This window comes from Oncorhynchus gorbuscha, linkage group LG15, assembly GCF_021184085.1.
Source record: "Oncorhynchus gorbuscha isolate QuinsamMale2020 ecotype Even-year linkage group LG15, OgorEven_v1.0, whole genome shotgun sequence".
Taxonomy (NCBI): domain Eukaryota; kingdom Metazoa; phylum Chordata; class Actinopteri; order Salmoniformes; family Salmonidae; genus Oncorhynchus; species Oncorhynchus gorbuscha.
The window spans coordinates 17,616,555-17,636,153 of NC_060187.1; the positions used below are offsets into that span (position 1 = coordinate 17,616,555).

General features: G+C 40.9%; 1 protein-coding gene across 1 annotated transcript; it reads right to left on the reverse strand.

Annotated features, from left to right (window-relative positions):
* Positions 1-1,363: 1,363 nt before the first annotated feature.
* LOC123997153 (syntaxin-binding protein 3-like) lies at positions 1,364-11,248 on the reverse strand. Its single transcript, XM_046301247.1, has 19 exons — positions 11,180-11,248; positions 10,492-10,541; positions 10,190-10,271; positions 9,498-9,574; positions 9,264-9,336; positions 9,050-9,150; positions 8,237-8,385; positions 7,494-7,602; positions 7,077-7,201; positions 5,685-5,783; positions 5,540-5,597; positions 5,338-5,403; positions 5,002-5,082; positions 4,752-4,887; positions 4,373-4,479; positions 4,042-4,143; positions 3,228-3,313; positions 2,620-2,768; positions 1,364-2,046 (listed from the first exon to the last, which is right to left on the reverse strand). The coding sequence occupies exons 1-19, from the start codon at positions 11,223-11,225 to the stop codon at positions 1,946-1,948; spliced, it is 1,797 nt and encodes a 598-aa protein (XP_046157203.1). The 5' UTR covers positions 11,226-11,248; the 3' UTR covers positions 1,364-1,945.
* Positions 11,249-19,599: the final 8,351 nt, after the last annotated feature.

A 19,599-nucleotide genomic window follows, 5' to 3' on the forward strand; every position in this document is an offset into this window, starting at 1 on the left:
ATCGCCCGCTGCAAGAGCAACATAATTGATATATAGAGAGAAAAGACAGTTGCTGTTTTCAAGGTCACTTTGAGACAAAGGTGGCATTAGACTACTACTACTATCAGTAGACTTGAAGGTCTGTAGCCCACTCTAGTCGGGTGTGTTCAGTAGGCTATTTGAGTAAGAAATTCTATCTGATTCAGATGCCTCTGGATTAGGTGAATGGAAGTAATAACATGCAAGACCACTTAATGTATTGCTTTATATCTCAATTCATGTTGTTCAATCTCTTCTGATCTATTTATAAAAAAATAAATGCTGGCCCAGGGAAGTGCTCCCTGCTGGCCCACGTGTTACCTTAACATATATGGATGGTCGCAGACTTTGGACGTTTCCTCTCCACAAGCAAGGTTTCCATCCAATTTGCAACAGATTTTCATGCGAATATTCTAAAATCCGCACAAAATCAATAGCCTATGTGCATTTTCCCAGTGACGTTCTTTAATCGAATTGACTTGTTGCAGTTTAAAGGATGTGCGTGATGACATAATGCACTTAAAAAATACCTTGTGCAGTTAAATTCCCATGTACCGAATAAATAATACAAGTAAAATGGGTTTCCATCGCATTTTCAACTGTACTGATGATTTTCAACAACAAAAAATAGTTGCCCTATATAGAGAGTGTGCCCACTTTAGTATCTGCATGTGCTATATCATTTTGCATAATACAAGTGCTGAAAATATATAGCCTATACAAGCCAATGCAATGATTCATCTCCAACAATCAATGGACACAATATAAAACATGGCTGTGATACTGCATTTTTTTTGGAGTGGCTAAAAGTAGGGCAGATTTGATATATAAGCCTCATATCCTCTGGGGGGGGGGGGGGGGGCAGCAGCAGCATTGTCTCTTTTTCAGGTATGAGAACACTTTGTTCACTCAATACCCATGTCCCAGCTCCGCCAGGTACCTCAGACACAAAAACCTGCTGCGCTTATTGTCTTCTCTATAGAACCTCTGCTTCCTTTCTGTAGCAGCCCACTGGAGAGGATTGGCTTTGAGTACATGTGCTGCAGAGGTTCACATTACTGTTGTTCTGATTAAGCATTCTGATCTGTTTCTTTGTCTTCATTATTCAGATGCTTCATACGTCTCCTCAAAACCTCCCAATCGCCAGTATCACCCTAGATCAACTTTATATTATTAATGATATATATATATATATATATATATATATATGAGTGTTTCAGTAGATGACTCTAGAGCAGTGGTTCTCAATCCTGTTCCCGGGGACCCAAAGAGGTGCACATTGTATTTTGAATAAGTGAGGGGGTGTATGTGCAAAGTGAGTATCACTCCAAATAATAAGACACCATTGAACCATGTCGGCCATTTATTCATCAGCAGTTCAATACAAGAAAATGTAAATAATCTATGACAATATAAACAGTAATGGAGGGGAGAGGATTTAGCTAGCAGCAGACAGACAGTGCTTACATCATATGTACATTATCTTAGCTCCATATCTTTTTATCCAAATTACATCTCTAAGCATTTCTCAGAAGCTTTCCAACATGGAACATTGAGTGTTTTAAAGTGAGAAAAAAAAAACAGGGTGCATCTCAAATGGAACCATATTCCCCAGCAGTGCAGTACATTTGACCAGAGTCCTATGGGCCCTAATCAAAAGTAGTGCACTTTTTATGGAATAAAGGGTGCCATTAGAGATGCACACACACACAGATTTGATAAAAAGGTAATAAATGCACTTTAGTGTAGGGCACAGCGGTTATGTTACAAATATGCACCAGGTTCCAAAGTTAAGTATTAATAATACACATAGCTAATGACTAAACTCTAGAATATGAATTCCCTTCAGTCTTCCATTGATGAAGTTGAGTGCTCTGTGCTCAGGTTTGGGGGAGGGTGTTATGTTTGGGAAGGGGTACGGGGTGGGTCACTCCTTCACTATTGTAAAGGTCTCCTTGGTGGTGGTTGGTTTACTCAGGGCCTGAATATCGTCTAGGAGCTCCATGGGGGTCACAATGTGGGACGATCCTGGAGAAGAAAAAAAATGACGTTTTTAAATAACAAAATAAAAAGACACAGATGAAGAACATTCTGTAGTGTTACTTTGCCTGACACTCAAGACCAGGGGTGCAACTTTGGTTTCAGAAAAATATATATATTTATATATTTTTTTTATCCAATCGGATAAACACTCCAAAACAGTCTACCCAGTTGCCCCATTTTGTATCACATTCCAATTATAAAACTGGGTGAGACAAATGTTCAAAATGTGGCCCCCGTCCCCAGTGAAAGATGTACCCCTGCTCAAGACTGAACCATACTGTACAGCATTTATTTTTCCATTCATTACCTCCTGTTTTTGTACTACCATTTATTTACAGCAGGGGGTGTCAAGCAGTAGTCCAGTTACTGGGCTGTCGTTAAGGACAATGAGAATGGTTGGTTGAATCTACAAAAGTCTTCAATTCTTTGTGTTCTCGCTTCTTGCAATGGAGAAGATCACATTGGAGGCGATGAGAAAGGATGCAACTAACAAGAGATTGAGATTCACCAACGCTGCCCTGCAGCACAGCACGTAGAGTTGCTGCTGTTGTTACACACCTATGATGACCTCACAGGACTTGACGGACTGTGTGACCTGGTAGGCACTGCGCATCTCTGAGTAGCTAATCCCTCCGATGACAAAGATGATGAGCCTGGAGCCACTCCTCCGCTCATCCTGTGTACTGGCCTTGTGTTTCTGACGGGCACTGGGAAAGGAGAGAAGGATGGATAATATGTGTCAGTGTGAGTCAGAGATTAGAATTCACTCGGAGAGCCATCATTAATAATAGTTACGTTATCATATTTTTTCCATTAGTTAATCAGATCTGTATTTGTAAGTGTTGTAATTTATAACAGAACCATATCCTAGACCTAGACTATAAAGAGATCAGCTTGTGTAACTGACACGCAGTAACGATTTGGACCAGTCATTGTGACATCCAGTCATAACACACCCCAGGGATGGGAGAAGCCTCTGAATGGAGTTTGGTGTGAGTGCCAACGGTCCTTCTGTAACAGCCATAACCCCTTTCCTCAAGCCCAATCGATCCTTTGGGTTGCAATTAGTCTATGAATGTCAATCATGTGCACTTTTTTGTTACCACCCTTTACCAAAAGCAAATACCACCAACTGCAGTTGTGTGACAAAGAATGTTGAATCTTACCTGACAGCCCCAGAGCCATTCCAGGCTGCTGGGCACTCTGACTGGTGTGGCCATTCCCTGGTCTCCAGCTTGTTCTCCACAGCATCCTGGAACACCACACAAAAAGTATTCTTACACTATGACTCATTCAGATGGTGGGGAGGCAGTTACTGGACAATGGGCCCAGGACGTTTGGTCACTTATTGCAGGTCCAAGGCTGGTTGTGTTGCTTAGCTTTAGTTCATAATAGTTATACTTAGGCTGCTATCAGCCATTAGGAGAATTGATCCTGAATCAGTTGTATAGTTATGGGTTGCGCTTGTAAGCCTCGATCCACTGTTACACAGATGCCATTGACAGAGTTAAATAGCACAGTGACCGAGAAAGGGACTGTGTACTGAGTGACGATTGACATATCATAGGCCTTCCCTCACCCATCCCATTTCATTCCTAATCCCACCACCCTCCTGTGACCCGAAGGCCACCCAAAAACCTTTATCTCCCTCTGTTCCCTACATCCAAAACAGACTGCATTGACTCACCCATCCTTAACGTTCAGGGAATTTCTGTTACCCAGAACACCACAACATGTCTCAGAGTAGGACTGCTGATCTAGGGTCTGGTCCACCCTGTCCATGTAATCTACATCTAGAAGGCTAAACTAAACCTAGATCAGCACTCCAACTTTATGAATATGAGCCCTGGTTCCCATCCCTTCCTGTGACTCCCTCCCTTCCTACCCATGTGACTCCCTCCCTACCCCTGTCCCTGAGAAAAGCTAAGTGACACAGTTCTGTTCTGTGAGATAAGGAAACGGTTTATCATTAACACTGACCTCCATCACGTCTTTGATGACAGGTGTCCATCGGGACAGGCTGTATGTCTCCTCCTGAGTGCGGTCCCTTCGAGATGACCTACGCATTGGGAAGAAGCTCGGCTGGGTGGAGGGAGAGAGAGAGTGAGAAATAGGAACATAACAATAACTAAAAGCCCTGTTTAAAGGTAAGAAGATACAAAAGGAGAATTGAAAGAAAGTACACAACCACATAAAACTAGTGCCACACTACTATACAATGCACACTGATAGTACTATAGAATCCACCTGGGCTATGAGCCAGCTAAGATCTAGCAGACTATGTACAGTATGCCCTAGAAGTCTCACTTACCGAAGATATGATGGGGACTCCCAGTTCTCGCCAGTTGAGAATGAACTCTCGATCCTCCTCGATCTTAACGTGCTGGATGAGTTTGTTCAGATTTTCCTCTGTTGTTCCTGTTCAGAACCAAAAATAAAATGTTTTTAAAAAGAGTATTTGACTAAAGTTCAAATTTAAAGAGATTCTATTGAAAGAATATTCCTATAGCTGAAGCTCCAACGCTACCTTAGTTAAGGGGCAAATAAGGAATGAATGACTTTCCATTTTCAAACCGTAGACTCATTAAAATTTCAATATAATAGATGCAATATAAAAATGACTAAATGATCACATGTAAATATAAAGACAGACTGTGAAGGCGGGGGGTGAGTCAGTGCAGCAGACCCACCATTGAGACTGAAGATGTAGAGGAGAACAGCTCTGATCTTGTCATAGGTACCATGGGGGTGCAGCAGGACAGGGAGCAGTGTCCTCATGGGGTCCTTCACCTTCACACCCTCCACATCAGACCCTACTGCCAGGTCCTATAGAACAGCGAAGACATAACACCACTCAGAAAGCACAAGGTCATACATAAGGGACATGTACAGTACAACAGTGGCATTTTGGCCATACATATGAGATAGCATAAAACATACCTGCTCAGCTTTGCAGAGTTTCTCCACGTTCTTCTGGAAGTGGTTCATACAGTCTTCAGTCAAATTCAGATGGACCGTTTTCTGTGGTTGACATTGAAACATGGCTGATGTTTTTCATTCTAAAAATCACATGGCAGTATAAGTGAACAGCTTTCATTTCCATATAAACCCAGCCACCTAATAGGTGAATGATCCGTTTTCCACAATATTGTTTCCATAAAGACCTATCGAAGAAAGCACTACATGACACTGGGCCTCAAAGGCATCACACACAAACCCATCAGACCAATCAGAAGGAGCCAACCAGAGCGGACCAGATCACCTGGCGCTACGTACCTGAGCAACCTGCTTGCGGAAGTGGGGCATCTTCTTCATAAGCTGGGATAAACCGCTTATTGTGATCTAGAAAATATTTAAAATATTGATGAGAAGAAAATAATGATGGGAACTCAAGGGAGGGAGAGGACAAAACCAGATACAGAAAATCTTTCTAGTTTCATGTAGAACAGTGGAGGGAGAACCTAAAATGGCCACCTACCTTTCCATCTGGCTGTTTTTTGTTGGCAGAAATTTCTTTCACCAGTTTAGGTATTTGTCTAAAATATAAAGCACATTTTTAACAAATTATCTTTAGTATAACTATTTCAGAGGTTTAAAAATGTCAAATTAAAATGGATACTTACTCTGACACCTCAGCAATGTGCATGTGTCTGAGTCTGGCCCACAGCTGGTCATCCTCATTCAGCAGGGCCTCCTTCTCAGAACCATCTTTAGACTTGTATCTGGACAGAGAAACAAGTGAACGAACGTTTGTCTTACATCATCATGGCAGTGGATTATATGTATGTCTATGTTTACAGTATACAGCACATAGAAAAGTACATAGCCAGCCAAAAGAGACATTACTTTGTGTCTACTGTATACATGTCTTAGGAGCAGCTACTGTGCAGCTATCCTCTAAATTAATACAGAAAGTCTGTCATATTTATTTTGACCCATTCAGACATTCCAGAACAAGTGAGAACAAGAAAACAGAACACAAGGCAGGGGTTCAAGGGAGAGTAGACCACGGTCGCTAGGGGAGAGTGAACTACAGCAAGACTAATGGTCGCTAATGGAGAGCAGACCAGAGGAAGACTAATGGTCGCTAAGGGAGAGCGGACCAGAGCAAGACTAATGGTCGCTAAGGGAGAGCGGACCAGAGGAAGACTAATGGTCGCTAAGGGAGAGCGGACCAGAGGAAGACTAATGGTCGCTAAGGGAGAGTGAACTACAGCAAGACTAATGGTCGCTAAGGGAGAGTGAAATACAGCAAGACTAATGGTCGCTAAGGGAGAGCGGACCAGAGGAAGACTATTGGTCGCTAGGGGAGAGTGAAATACAGCAAGACTAATGGTCGCTAAGCGCTAAGGGAGAGCGGACCAGAGGAAGACTAATGGTCGCTAAGGGAGAGTGAACTACAGCAAGACTAATGGTCGCTAAGGGAGAGCGGACCAGAGGAAGACAAATGGTCGCTAAGGGAGAGTGAAATACAGCAAGACTAATGGTCGCTAAGGGAGAGCGGACCAGAGGAAGACTAATGGTCACTAAGGGAGAGTGGACCAGGGGAAGACAAATGGTCGCTAAGGGAGAGTGGACCAGGGGAAGACAAATGGTCGCTAAGGGAGAGTGGACCAGGGGAAGACAAATGGTCGCTAAGGGAGAGTGGACCAGGGGAAGACAAATGGTCGCTAAGGGAGAGTGGACCAGGGGAAGACAAATGGTCGCTAAGGGAGAGTGGACCAGGGGAAGACAAATGGTCGCTACGGGTGAGTGGACCACAGGAAGACTAATAATATATATTATATATATATTTTTAAATAATAATAAATACATTCCATTCAACAGACGCTTTAATCCAAAGCAATTTAAGTCATGCGTGCATCCATTTTATATATGGGGAGCCCTGGGAGTCCAACCCACAACTCTGGCAGTGCAAGTGTCATGCACTACCTGAGCCATACAGGACTAATGGTCGCCAAGACATCAGCTAATGAATAAAAAAAAATTGTACTGGGACTGAGCTGGGTTCTCACTTGTAGGTGTCGTTCTTGATTGGGACAAGGTCGTAGGCCATGGCCTGATAGGTCAGCTCATGTAGGATGGGGGTCACAGGGTCAAAGCCCCTCTCTACGATTAACAGCTGGGCCTGGGTCTTTCCCTGAGGGGAAAACACAACACACACAGAAAGAGGTATCAACAATTTTGTAGTGTCGTACTATTATAGTATGTGGCTGGCCTCACGAGCCTCACAAACTAACACAAATGACCATGCTAACCTTCCAACTAAATACTTCAACACAATGTCTAGGGCAATACCATCAGTCTTAATGTAGTCTATTGACTGGTGTCCGTCACCTCTAACTATTTTCATATATTTTCTAATGCTCTCGGTTAAGTCCTTATTTATTGTGTCAACTCCCTGCTGACAACAGGCAAGGTGTCCGCCTCACCTTTTTCTTGCTATTGTCATCCATATCGTAGTGCTTAGTCAGTTTGTAATCCACCAGTGCTGCAAGCTGTTTGGCGTTATCCAGAGTGGTGTTCTCCAACACGGTCTCCCTGACAAAATACATGGTTATGCATGAGTTATGTACATTAGTAACAGAACAGCAGAGTCATATATATATATATATATATTTCTAAACAAGGCAACATTAAACATGTTACCCCCCACAAATGATTGGCCATTTGAGATATCGCGTGACTAACAAATTTCAGTTAATCATTATAGCTCCCACCTCAGGCCAATCAGTGTAATTTTGTAAATGCTGGATCTCTATGACAAGACGCATCATTCACCCAAGTTTCATCCAAATCGGCCCAGTGCTGTCTGAGATGTCGTGTGTGACTAACATGCAAACAAACGTACGGCGGCAGGTCCACAGTCCCCTCCCCAATTTAATTGTGGGGGACAAAGTGTATGATGATTATTAATTCAAATGTTGTGGAAGTCAGTGACTGACTCTTTCCTATGAGTAAACAATCAAGGTGTGGCTACAGAACACTTTAGACATTTATAGTAAAAATATTATATCCAACAGTTATATAATGCAATTCCTTTCGGTCTTTGTAATACATATTCCCATAAAGAATCAAAAACTCAGAATGTGCTTGGGGGCTGAGGAGAACGAGTTGTGTCAGAAGTGGTGTAAACTGAGAAAGCAGAAGCTCTTATCTCCTCTCTCTGACTCACTTCTTGTATCTGACCCCTGGGTTCTCGTCCAGCGTGGCACAGAGAGTGACGATCTGGGCTGCCAAAGTCTCCAATGTCTTCACTTTGTCCTGACTACAGTGAGGGCTGTAGATACTGCGGAAGGCCCCAGGGTTATCACAAGTGAACACCTGAAACATAAAGGATTGCTATACACCGATCATATGTAATGCAGCCTTATCTACATATTCTGATCAGATATTCCAACAAGAACATTCTCAATTTGGACCAACATTTTGAATAGCACTGATTCTTTGTAAATTAATGTTGTATTGTGGTGATTTGTTTCTACACGGATTAACTTAATAATAGGATTATTATGATGTTACACATGGATGAGAGGAGCATCCAGAAATGTCATTGTGTGTGTGCCATTTATGAAGGCCAAGGTTTTTTGACTGAGTTCATTGTGTTCAGTTTCACTCTCAAATACTAGGTGCCAATAACACACAATAACTGAGAAAATCTTCCCATAGTCCTCCATTCTTAACTGATAAACATCTGTCTCGCCTAATAAAACAGGAATTTTGAATATAATGAAACCTACAAGGGTTACACAATTCTGATTTTCCGTTAGAGAATCATAGCGTTGACAGATTGCCTCAGCATATTACATCATAAAGGTTTTCATGTAATGCCCTTGCAGGGTTTTGTGATCCCTTTCTTCCCCTACTGAAGTCCAGCACCAGCAGACACTCACAGACCAACAACCATGAATAATCTAACCAACATGGTAAAAGTCAGTGTAAGGAATAAAACCAGATAAATATAGAAAGCCTGATAAGAACCACTTACCTGTGACTCCTGGGGCAAGAAAGAAATGTTTAATTCCTTACAGACACGTATATACTTTCCACAGTACAGTTTCATTTTGTTGAACAACTCATCCGAACAATCTGGAGAGGGAAAAAAATAGTGCCAGAATTTACAATCAACTCATGAAATTGGTCTACCTTTTTCTAATGATTTGCATCAAAACTAAATTCTCCTTTCTACAGTATATACTTACAGTCAGTGAAATAAACGTATGCTGCTTTGTACTTGGGTTTCAACTTGAAGTCACCAATAAAGGCATCCACACACTAAGCACAGTATGGAAATATTTAATTACAAATACACATTCACAGCACTGTCAAACCTAGTACACATGAATAACAGTTGTATTGTGCTGTTTGTAATGATGATCAATGTAGACATTTCAATATTGAAGTGGGGTATGGTGTACAGATATCTAATGTCGAACCTTTGCTGTCGGGGTCATGAAGTAGATAGCCTTCATTTCTAGTACAGGCTCTCTGCTTTTGTAGAGGTCCTCCACAACTAAGAGAAAACTCAGTTTAATTTCAGGTCATGGTGCAGATATCAACAATACCACTTTTAACTGTTTTAATCTCAATATGAAATCATTTCTAGGTAACAATGAAGTACCCCACTGTGATTGTTTTCAATTAAAATGGTCAAAAGGACACAAAAATAGCTTCTCAGCCAAGGGCAATTTATCTTATACTAAAAGGGCATTAATATAATTTTCACAATTTTACAGTATTATTAAAACATAAGTGTGGAAATACTTTTTAAAATTATTATGTTTTTGACTGAACTGGGCCTTCAAAACATATTCAAAGTTGCCTTGGGCTATTTGTACACTAACGATATGTTAGTTATTCTTATGCTGTGGTGGGGACACATTCTTATATTCCTCTTACACAAACGAAACACAGCCTTACAGGGATCTAATAGTTTCTATACCACCAATCCATGAAACAGAAGCGTCACTTTGATGTGTGAAAACTTCCACCACTTGCAATGTAGTTCTCCAATTACAACCAAAGTAATATTTATGGTTTGAAATCATAGTTACAATTCCTAATGACGGGAGACAAGGCCAAGCATTAGACATATATGGAAATTATCATTTCAATTAGTGCGACATACTGGTAATTCCCTCCTGCATCAAGTCGGACATTTTGCAACATGACGACAGGAGCTTGGTGGTGAAGTGGTCCAATATCAATATCTGAGAAAGAAAATATGTTATGACCTTGATATGAAGACACCTTTTGATTCAGTTAGTATTGTACGTCATCAGCATAGCATACAATACACTTATGCTTGAGAATGTATCAAAACAATGACTGGATAGTATGCTGTCGGGAATACAGCACTTAACACATTACATGGGCTTTATGTGATGGAATGCAGTCAATGTCTGCAATAAACAGATCCAGTCCCCCTACCTTCCATATTTCTGACTTCTTGCAATCCTCGATGATCGTTTCCTTTATTCCTAGTTGAAAGAAGAATGGCAGTTCGCAAATACTGTGTAGTTGACAGCCCCTAGGCTACATTATTATAGACTGTCTGAAAGCTGCCCCCTCCCACAATGATCTAACCGGCAAAACAATTACATATCTTATTTCTCTTATCTAAAGCCAACCCACACAGACATTTTATTTTCATATTCGTTGACAGTGCACTGACCAATAATGATATGTATACAATGACCTAGCCGTCTGCCCAGAACAGCTGCGGCTACTAACTAGCTAGGTATCGCTAGGTAGTTAGCAAGTTAGCTATCTGGCTAACATGGCTGGCTAACGAACCAAATTGGATTGGGTTCCCCATTGTTATTCATGTGCAAACAAGTTATATGGTATAACTAAGAATCGCAGTTGTAATCACAAAGTAGATAAACACCCAAAATTGAAAACACTAAAGTTCATTTCGGAACTCTTTGGCCACTGACACATGGCTAGTTTGCAAACTTCCGTATCAGAAGTTATGGCTAGTTGACATTCCATTGTCAGAGAAGAACAACACAACTTTGCAAAAGTTCAAGTGAATAACATAATTTGAGTAGCTATTAGTTCGAAATAAGCCCGATACGTTCAGTAGCTAAACGTTGCCATAATCAGTTTCACTTACTTTGCCAAACTACTCTTTTTAGCCCGTGCTCTGAAACAGTTGCCATCTTGTTTCTTTTTTTTCCAACGCTTGCCCTGTCCCGTACTTTGTGCGTCATCAGTGTCGACAACTACGCGCGAGTAGTCTGTTGTAGTCCGAATTATGAGAAATGGTAGTTTTCTGGGTTCAGAATTGTATTTGTTTATTTATTTCACCTTTATTTAACCAGGTAGGCAAGTCGAGAACAAGTTCTCATTTACAATTGCGACCTGGCCAAGATAAAGCAAAGCAGTTCGACACATACAAGAACACAGAGTTACACATGGAGTAAAACAAACATACATTATTGAATAATTCAGTCGAAAAATAAGTCTATATACGATGTGAGCAAATGAGGTGAGATAAGGGAGGTAAAGGCAAAAAAAGGCCATGGTGGCGAAGTAAATACAATTTAACAAGTAAAACACTGGAATGGTATATTTGCAGTGGAAGAATGTGCAAAGTAGAAATAAAAATAATGGGATAGTGAACCTTAAACGTAGCAGTGGCGTAAATTACTTTACTAGTAAAAATACTATCAAGTACTACTTACGTCGTTTTTGGGGTTATCTGTACTTTGCTTTGCTATTTATATTTTTGACAAATTTTACTTTTACTTCACTACATTCCGAAATAATTTACTTTTTACTCCATACATTTTCCCTGACACCCAAAAGTACCCGTTACATTTTGAATGCTTAGCAGAACAGGAAAAGGGTCCAACTCTTTTATTTATTTATTTTTATTAACAACAAATCAATACTGTGAGTACATGAGGGAACGCAAGTATATATCGATTATACACAATGGACAATTGAGCTCGGGGGTAGAATATCACGTTACCCAAAGACCTTAAGGGACATACATATGTTTTTTTGTTAGTAGAGTATTTAATTGTCTTAAAATACAGTTTTAAAAATTTGTAGGGTAAGAAATGTTGTTTTTTGTTTGTAAATTTACATTTGTGAATATGACATTTGGCCAAAAGAATAGTGAAACTGCAGTGCTAGCTGTGCCACCAGAGACTCTGGGTTCGCGCCCAGGCTCTGTCGCAGCCGGCCGCGACCGGGTGGTCCATGGGGCGACGCACAATTGGCCTAGTGTCGTCCGGGTTAGGGAGGGTTTGACCGGTAGGAATATCCTTGTCTCATCGCGCACTAGCGACTTCTGTGGCGAGCGGGGCGCAGTGCACGCTAACCAAGGTCGCCAGGTGTACGGTGTTTCTTCCGACATATTGGTGCGGCTATGGCTTCCGGGTTGGATGCGAGCTGTGTTAAGAAGCAGTGCGGCTTGGTTGGGTTGTGTTTCGGAGGACGCATGGCTTTCGATCTTCGTCTCTCCCGAGCCCGTACGGGAGTTGTAGCGATGAGACAAGATAGTAACTACTAACAATTGGATACCACAAAATTGGGAAGAAAAGGGGGTCAAAAAAACATAGAAATGACATAGAAATGTTTCAGCTTATTCCTATCGTAGGTAAAGAATCCAAGCAGTACATCTCTCCACAATAGTGTAAGATCTTCATAAAAGTGTTCAATTATAAATCTACTGATGTCTTGCCACAGTTTTCTTACATGCATACAATGCCAAAAAAGATGCAACACTGTTTCTGGGTGGTCATTACAAAAGGAGCAATTTGAGTTGATGTTTTCCTTAAACTCCTTCATATAGTGGTTGGCAGGATAATATTTATTAATAATTTGAAAGGAAACTTCCTTAATTCTGTTAACAAGTAGGTATGTGTGTGGCAACATCCAAACTTTTTTCCAACAGATATTATCAATAAATCCATTCCAATAAGGCATGACAAGGTATAGATACAACATCCTGCTGAAACAAGATTCGTACCGCTCTGTTGTTGAATGGACCAAAAGAGAAACAAATATTTCCTACTTATGAGTCAACAGGGTCAATAGAAGGTAGGCTCTGAGGGTCAGGTCTTGACACGTTCCTGAATAATAGAGCAACACCTGAGGGATTGGCATCTAAAACAATTGCAAAATCTTTAGGTGTTACAGGGACCTTGTAAAGTGATAAGAATTCCTTATAACTGAGTAAGTTGGCTCACCAATATGATATTATTTCAGAACCAATATTATAAAAACAAATAAGTATTTTTATACAATATATCCCGATTATTCCATATATAATATATGTGTGGAGAAAAATTGTGTTTATAAATTAAGGACCATGACAAGAAAACCTGCCAATGAAAAGCAGAAAGTTTCACTGGAACTTTGTCAATATTATAATTGCAAAACAACATGAAGTTAAGGCCACCAAAAGTAGAGAAGACATGATGAGGAATATACTGTAAATCCAGATAGAAGTGGGTCTTCTTAGGAATTGTTTTATCCAATTGATCTTAAAATAATTATTTAAAGTAGTAAAGTCCAGAAAATTCAGTCCACCATTCTCATAAGTGTTCATTACAACAGTTTTCCTAATATAACGGGTACGGTTTTTCCACAGAAAGTTGAAAAGCATCTCCTTATTATTCATATCTCCTTGCTTATTTTACCATCAAGATATAAAGATAGAGTGCCATATGTTAGTCTAGAGAAACATTCAGCCTAGTGTAACAGTATAATTTTAAACCGTCCCCTCGCCCGTACCCGGGCGCAAACCAGGGACCTTCTGCACACATCAACAACAGTCACCCACGAAGCATCGTTACCCATCGCTCCATAAAAGCCGCGGCCCTTGCAGAGCAAGGGGAACTACTACTTCAAGGTCTCAGAGCAAGTGACGTAACCGATTGAAACGCTATTTAGCGCACACCGCTAACTAAGCTAGCCGTTTCACTCACCCCCCTTTTGACCTACCTCCTCTTTCCGCAGCAACCAGTAATCCGGGTCAACAGCATCAATGTAACAGTATAATTTTAAACCGTCCCCTCGCCCATACCCGGGCGCGAACCAGGGACCTTCTGCACACAACGACAACAGTCACCCTCGAAGCATCGTTACCCATCGCTCCCTAAAAGCCGCGGCCCTTGCAGAGCAAGGGGAACTACTACTTCAAGGTCTCAGAGCAAGTGACGTAACCGATTGAAACGCTATTTAGCGCACACCGCTAACTAAGCTAGCCGTTTCACATCCGTTACACTAGGTTATTAGGACTCTACCTTTTAAAGATAAGTCCCTCTGTCACCATTGATTTTTCTTCTTCTGTTTTTTTAATAATAAGAGGGTTAAAATTTAGTAAGCCTCGAAAAGGGTCCAACTCACACGTTTATCAAGGCAACATCCCTGGTCATCCCTACTGCCCCTGATATGGCGTGCTCACTAAACACACATGCCTCGTTTGCAAATGATGTGTGTTGGAGTGTGCCCCTGGCTTTCTGTAAATTAAAAAACAATAATATGACGGCATCTGGTTTGCTTACTATAAGGAATTTTAAATTATTTGTCATTTTACTTTTGATACTTAAGTATATTTTAGTAATTACATTTACTTTTGATGCTTAAGTATATTTTAAACTAAATGCTTGGTTGAGCACCCTCTACCTCTTTCCAGCCAACACAGATCAGAAATATGTTAAAGAAAAAAGTATAACGTGAAGCAGTTCCCAAATAACTTCTCTCAATTATTCGAGAGAAACACCAGCACTACTACAACAGAAAAGGATAACATCAAGAAGAGAAAGACAGAATGGGAGCTATCAAGTGGATGGTGTATTTTACCTTGCTGGGCATTGGCTCTCAGGTCCTTCCAGCAAAACATGGATAGTCAGTTGGAGGAAAAGGAATGAGCTATTTAGAGAGAACACTGGCTCATTGACTGGCATACCTTTTCCCAGGTATACTGTAAGATTAGCCTTGAGTAGGGCACACTCATTCCAGAAATGTGCTTGTATGAATTTTATAACATTTCTTATGGTATGAACATTGTTTAATGTTATTTGTTTCACATTCTCTTGTAGTAAAATATGTTTTTTCTTCTGTTTTCACTTTCAGAGGTCAACTTTATCAGGTAAAACATTTACAGTGCATTCGGAAAGTATTCAGAACCCTTTTTTTCTACACATTTTGTTACGTTACAGCCTTATTCTAAAATATAGTAAAATGTTTTTCCCTCATCAATCTACACACAATACCCCATAATGACAAAGCAAAAACAGGATTTTAGATTTTTTTGCAAATGTATTAAAAAAAACACATTTACATAGGACCCATAAGACATACTCTACTTTGTTGAAGCACCTTTGGCAGCAATTACAGCCTTGAGTCTTCTTGGGTATGACGCTACAAGCTTGGCACACATGTATTTGGGGAGTTTCTTCCATTCTTCCCTGCAGATCATCTCAAGCTCTGTCAGGTTGGACGGGGAGGGTCAATGCACAGCTATTTTCAGGTTTCTCCAGAGATGTTCGATCGGATTCAAGTCCGGGTTCTGGAAGGGCCACTCAAGGACATTCAGAGACTTGTCTCAAAGCCACTCCTGCATTGTCTTGGCTGTGTGCTTAGGATCGTTGTCCTGGTGGAAGGTGAATCTTCGCCCCCAGTCTGAGGTCTGTCGTGGAAATTCAGTACTGAGAGAGACTTAGTCATTCCTTCAAACAATCATCTTAATTTAATATTGATTAATTATTGAAATAATGAAATCGTCAGCCCAACAGTCTTGTCTGCCCTTCACAGACAATGCACAGTTTATATAACTAATACCCAGAATGCTTGGTTCCACCCCTCCCATATAGATTGGGGAGCACCATAAGCCACTTTGGGTTCATCCTCTGGTCATCTGCCTTTGGTGTTGTCTCCCAGATGCCAGGATGTCTAAGAACCATTGAGGCTATCTCTATCTCATCTATGGCATGCAGGCCCAGTTTGACCGGAGACATATGTCTTTGGCATCATTAAAGTGAAGACTGTTATTTTATCAAATCAATTCTCTGTAATTATTATTATTTGGTTAAACTACTAATGTAAATGAAATTAACTAGGATGTCGGGGCACCAAGGAAAATCTTCAGATTACAAAGTTATAATTTTCCTAATATAACTTTTCAGATATTTTTATATATGATCAATTAGTCTTCTAATTAAGGAATTATTCTTTACCTCACGTTAGTCTCATTCCAAACGTCGTAAATTGTTGGTTATCATCCATACATCAATTGTCTTAATAATTTATTTATTAACTAACTAAATAATCACAGAAATGCATAAACAAACAAACAGTAGGTATGGTTACAAGGAAATGATAGGGGATGTTCCCTAGTGGGCTAAGCCGATATGGCGACTTGGTAGACAAAGGGAAGTGGGTGTGGACTGAGAAGGGTGTGAAAGACAAAAGTCACTACACAGTTGATAATTATATTGATTGAAATGCTAATCCTTTGCACATGAACGTTCGGGAATAATTGCAATTAATATATCTTTACGCTCAGTGTGTCGTCGTGATCTCTGTTGGAATCGTCCGTCTTTCTGTTGGAAAGTTCATCTCATCGTCTCTGCTCCCATGAAGTCTCTCATGGTTAGAATGGATACTTCAGAGTCCCATTCAGAAATGTTCTTATATAACAGCTGTTTCAGCGTTTGTCAGACTTCGCATTTCAGGTCGACATAACTTCTAGTTGCAGACTAGTAATTAGTATCGAAGATTTGCTCTTATTCTGTTGGAATCGACAGTCTCAGAGTTTCAACAACCATTACAACTTTAGCTTATACTGAGGTTTTTATGATCTCTACTCAAACCTTCGCCCCCTCTGTGATCAAGGTTTGCCTGAAGGGAATTCCTTCAGGTGGGGGTTATATTCGTAACAGTAGAAAAGGGCTGTCCCATGACGCCAGATCAATGTCTGTGCTCATGGGGCGGGCCAATGACTTAGTTAAACTTTAAAGGGAATACAATTCTCTCACATTAATGGTTTAAAATCACATTACACAATTTCACAAATAGTTGTATCTTTACTCATTCATTTTATACAATAATTAGATGCAAGCCTCATAACGGAGGCTCCTGTATAAACAGAGTAATGGTAACGTGGCTGTATTGTCTTTCCTGAGGTCACAATCATAAAACAAAACGGACCGGTCGTAGCTGGTTTCTCCCCCGACCGTTTACACATTCTCCAAAACATGGATATTGTTCAGTTCTCAAGTTCTGTGATGTAGGAAAAAAATCATTTGTTCTACTGTGAAGATTTCTCTCTCTATACTGCATGAGGGAGAGAGTCTACTCCAGGAATTCACAATCTGAGAACCGGTGTGTAGGTGGGAGAGAGGGAAGGCACTCATTATTTTTAATTATACCTTTATTTTACTAGGCAATTCAGTTAAGAACAAATTCTTATTTTCAATGACAGCCTAGGAACAGTGGGTTAACTGCCTGTTCAGGGGCAGATGACATATTTGTACCTTGTCAGCTCGGGGATTAGAACTTGCAACCTTTCAGTTACTAGTCCAACGCTCTAACCACTAGGCTACCCTGCCGCTATACGCAAAGAGGGCCACGTCATGACACATATGTCTCACATGCACCAATAATGATAGACTGAAATGTGGCTGTTTTTTATTTTTTATTACAGAGACATCAATCGGCAGCTTCAAGCTATCTCTAGTAAAAACCCATGTCCTCAACACCCAGACTAGCTGCAGGGTGCTAGAATGGACACCATAAAAACTTAGCATTAGAAGGCCAGTTTTACTCTTGGTTAAATATATAACCGTTTACTATTAATATCAAACAAATCAGGTAAGTATGTAATTTTTCCTGAGAGCCTGAGCGTTCTGGAGTAGGTTTTCATCAAGGATCTCTCTGTACTTTGCTCTGTTCATCTTCCCCTCTATCCTGAGTAGTCTCCCAGTCGCTGCCGCTGAAAATCATCCCCACAGCATGATGCGGCCACCACCATGCTTCACTGTAAGGATGGTGCCAGGTTTCCTCCAGACGTGACACTTGGCATTCAGGCCAAAGAGTTCAATCTTGATTTCATCAGACCAGAGAAACTTGTTTCTCATGGTCTGAGAGTCTTTAGGTGCCTTTTGGCAAGTGGCCTGTCATGTACCTTTTACTGAGGAGTGGCTTCTGTCTGGCCACTCTATCATAAAGGCCTGATTGGTGGAGTGCTGCAGAGATGGTTGTCCTTCTGGAAGATTCTCCCATCTCCACAGAGGAGTCTCTGGAGCCATGTCAGAGTGACCATCTGGTTCTTGGTCACCTCCTCAATAACTTTTGTTATTGACCAAATACTTATTTTCCACCATAATTTGCAAATAAATTCATTAAAAATCCTACAATGTGATTTTCTGGATTTTTTTTCTCAATTTGTCTGTCATAGTTGAAGTGTACCTATGATGAAAATTACAGGCCTCTCTCATATTTTTAAGTGGGAGAACTTGCACAATTGGTGGCTGACTAAATACTTTTTTGCCCCACTGTATAAATCACAGTGTTGATATTCAGGGTTACATCTAAGAGTGTGACAGTGTGATGGAGTAGATACTCAGGAACCAGTTCCTACAAGGTCACAGCGATCCCCAAGAACTCACCGGATGTCTCAGGATGGTAAGTTGGTGGTTGAAGATATCCCTCTAGTGGTGTGGGGGCTGTGCTTTGGCAAAGTGGGTGGGATTATATCCTTTCTGTTTGTCCCTGTCTGGGGGTATCATCAGATGAGGCCACAGTGTCTCCTGACCCCTCCTGTCTCAGCCTCCAGTATTTATGCTGCAGTAGTTTATGTGTCGGGGGGCTAGGGTCAGTTTGTTATATCTAGGGTACTTCTCCTGTCTTATGTCCTGTGGGAATTTAAGTATGCTCTCTCTAATTCTCTCTTTCTCTCGGAGGACCTGAGCCCTCAGGACTACATGGCATGATGACTCCTTGCTGTTCCCAGTCCACCTGGCCTTGCTGCTGCTCCAGTTTCAACTGTTCTGCCTGCGGTTATGGAATCATGACCTGTTCACCGGACGTCCTACCTGTCCCAGACCTGCTGTTTTCAACTATCTTGAGACAGCAGGAGTGGTAAAGATACTCTTAATGATCGGCTATGAAAAGACAACTGACATTTACTCCTGAGGTGCTGACCTGTTGCACCCTCGACAACTACTGTGATTATTATTATTTGACCATGCTGGTCATTTATGAACATTTGAACATCTTGGCCATGTTCTGTTATAATCTCCACCCGGCACAGCCAGAAGAGGACTGTAACGATTGTCCTCCTCTTCTGACGAATAGGAGTAGTAGGAAGGATCGGAGGACCAATATGCAGCGTGGTAAGTGTCCATTTTAATATATAAAACTGAAAAATAGAAAAATACAAAATAACAACGCGAATGAACAAACGAAAACCGAAACAGTCCCGTGTGGTACAAACAGCCACAGGGAACAATCACCCACAACTTAAAAGTGAAACCAGGCTACCTAAGTATGGTTCTCAATCAGGGACAACGATTG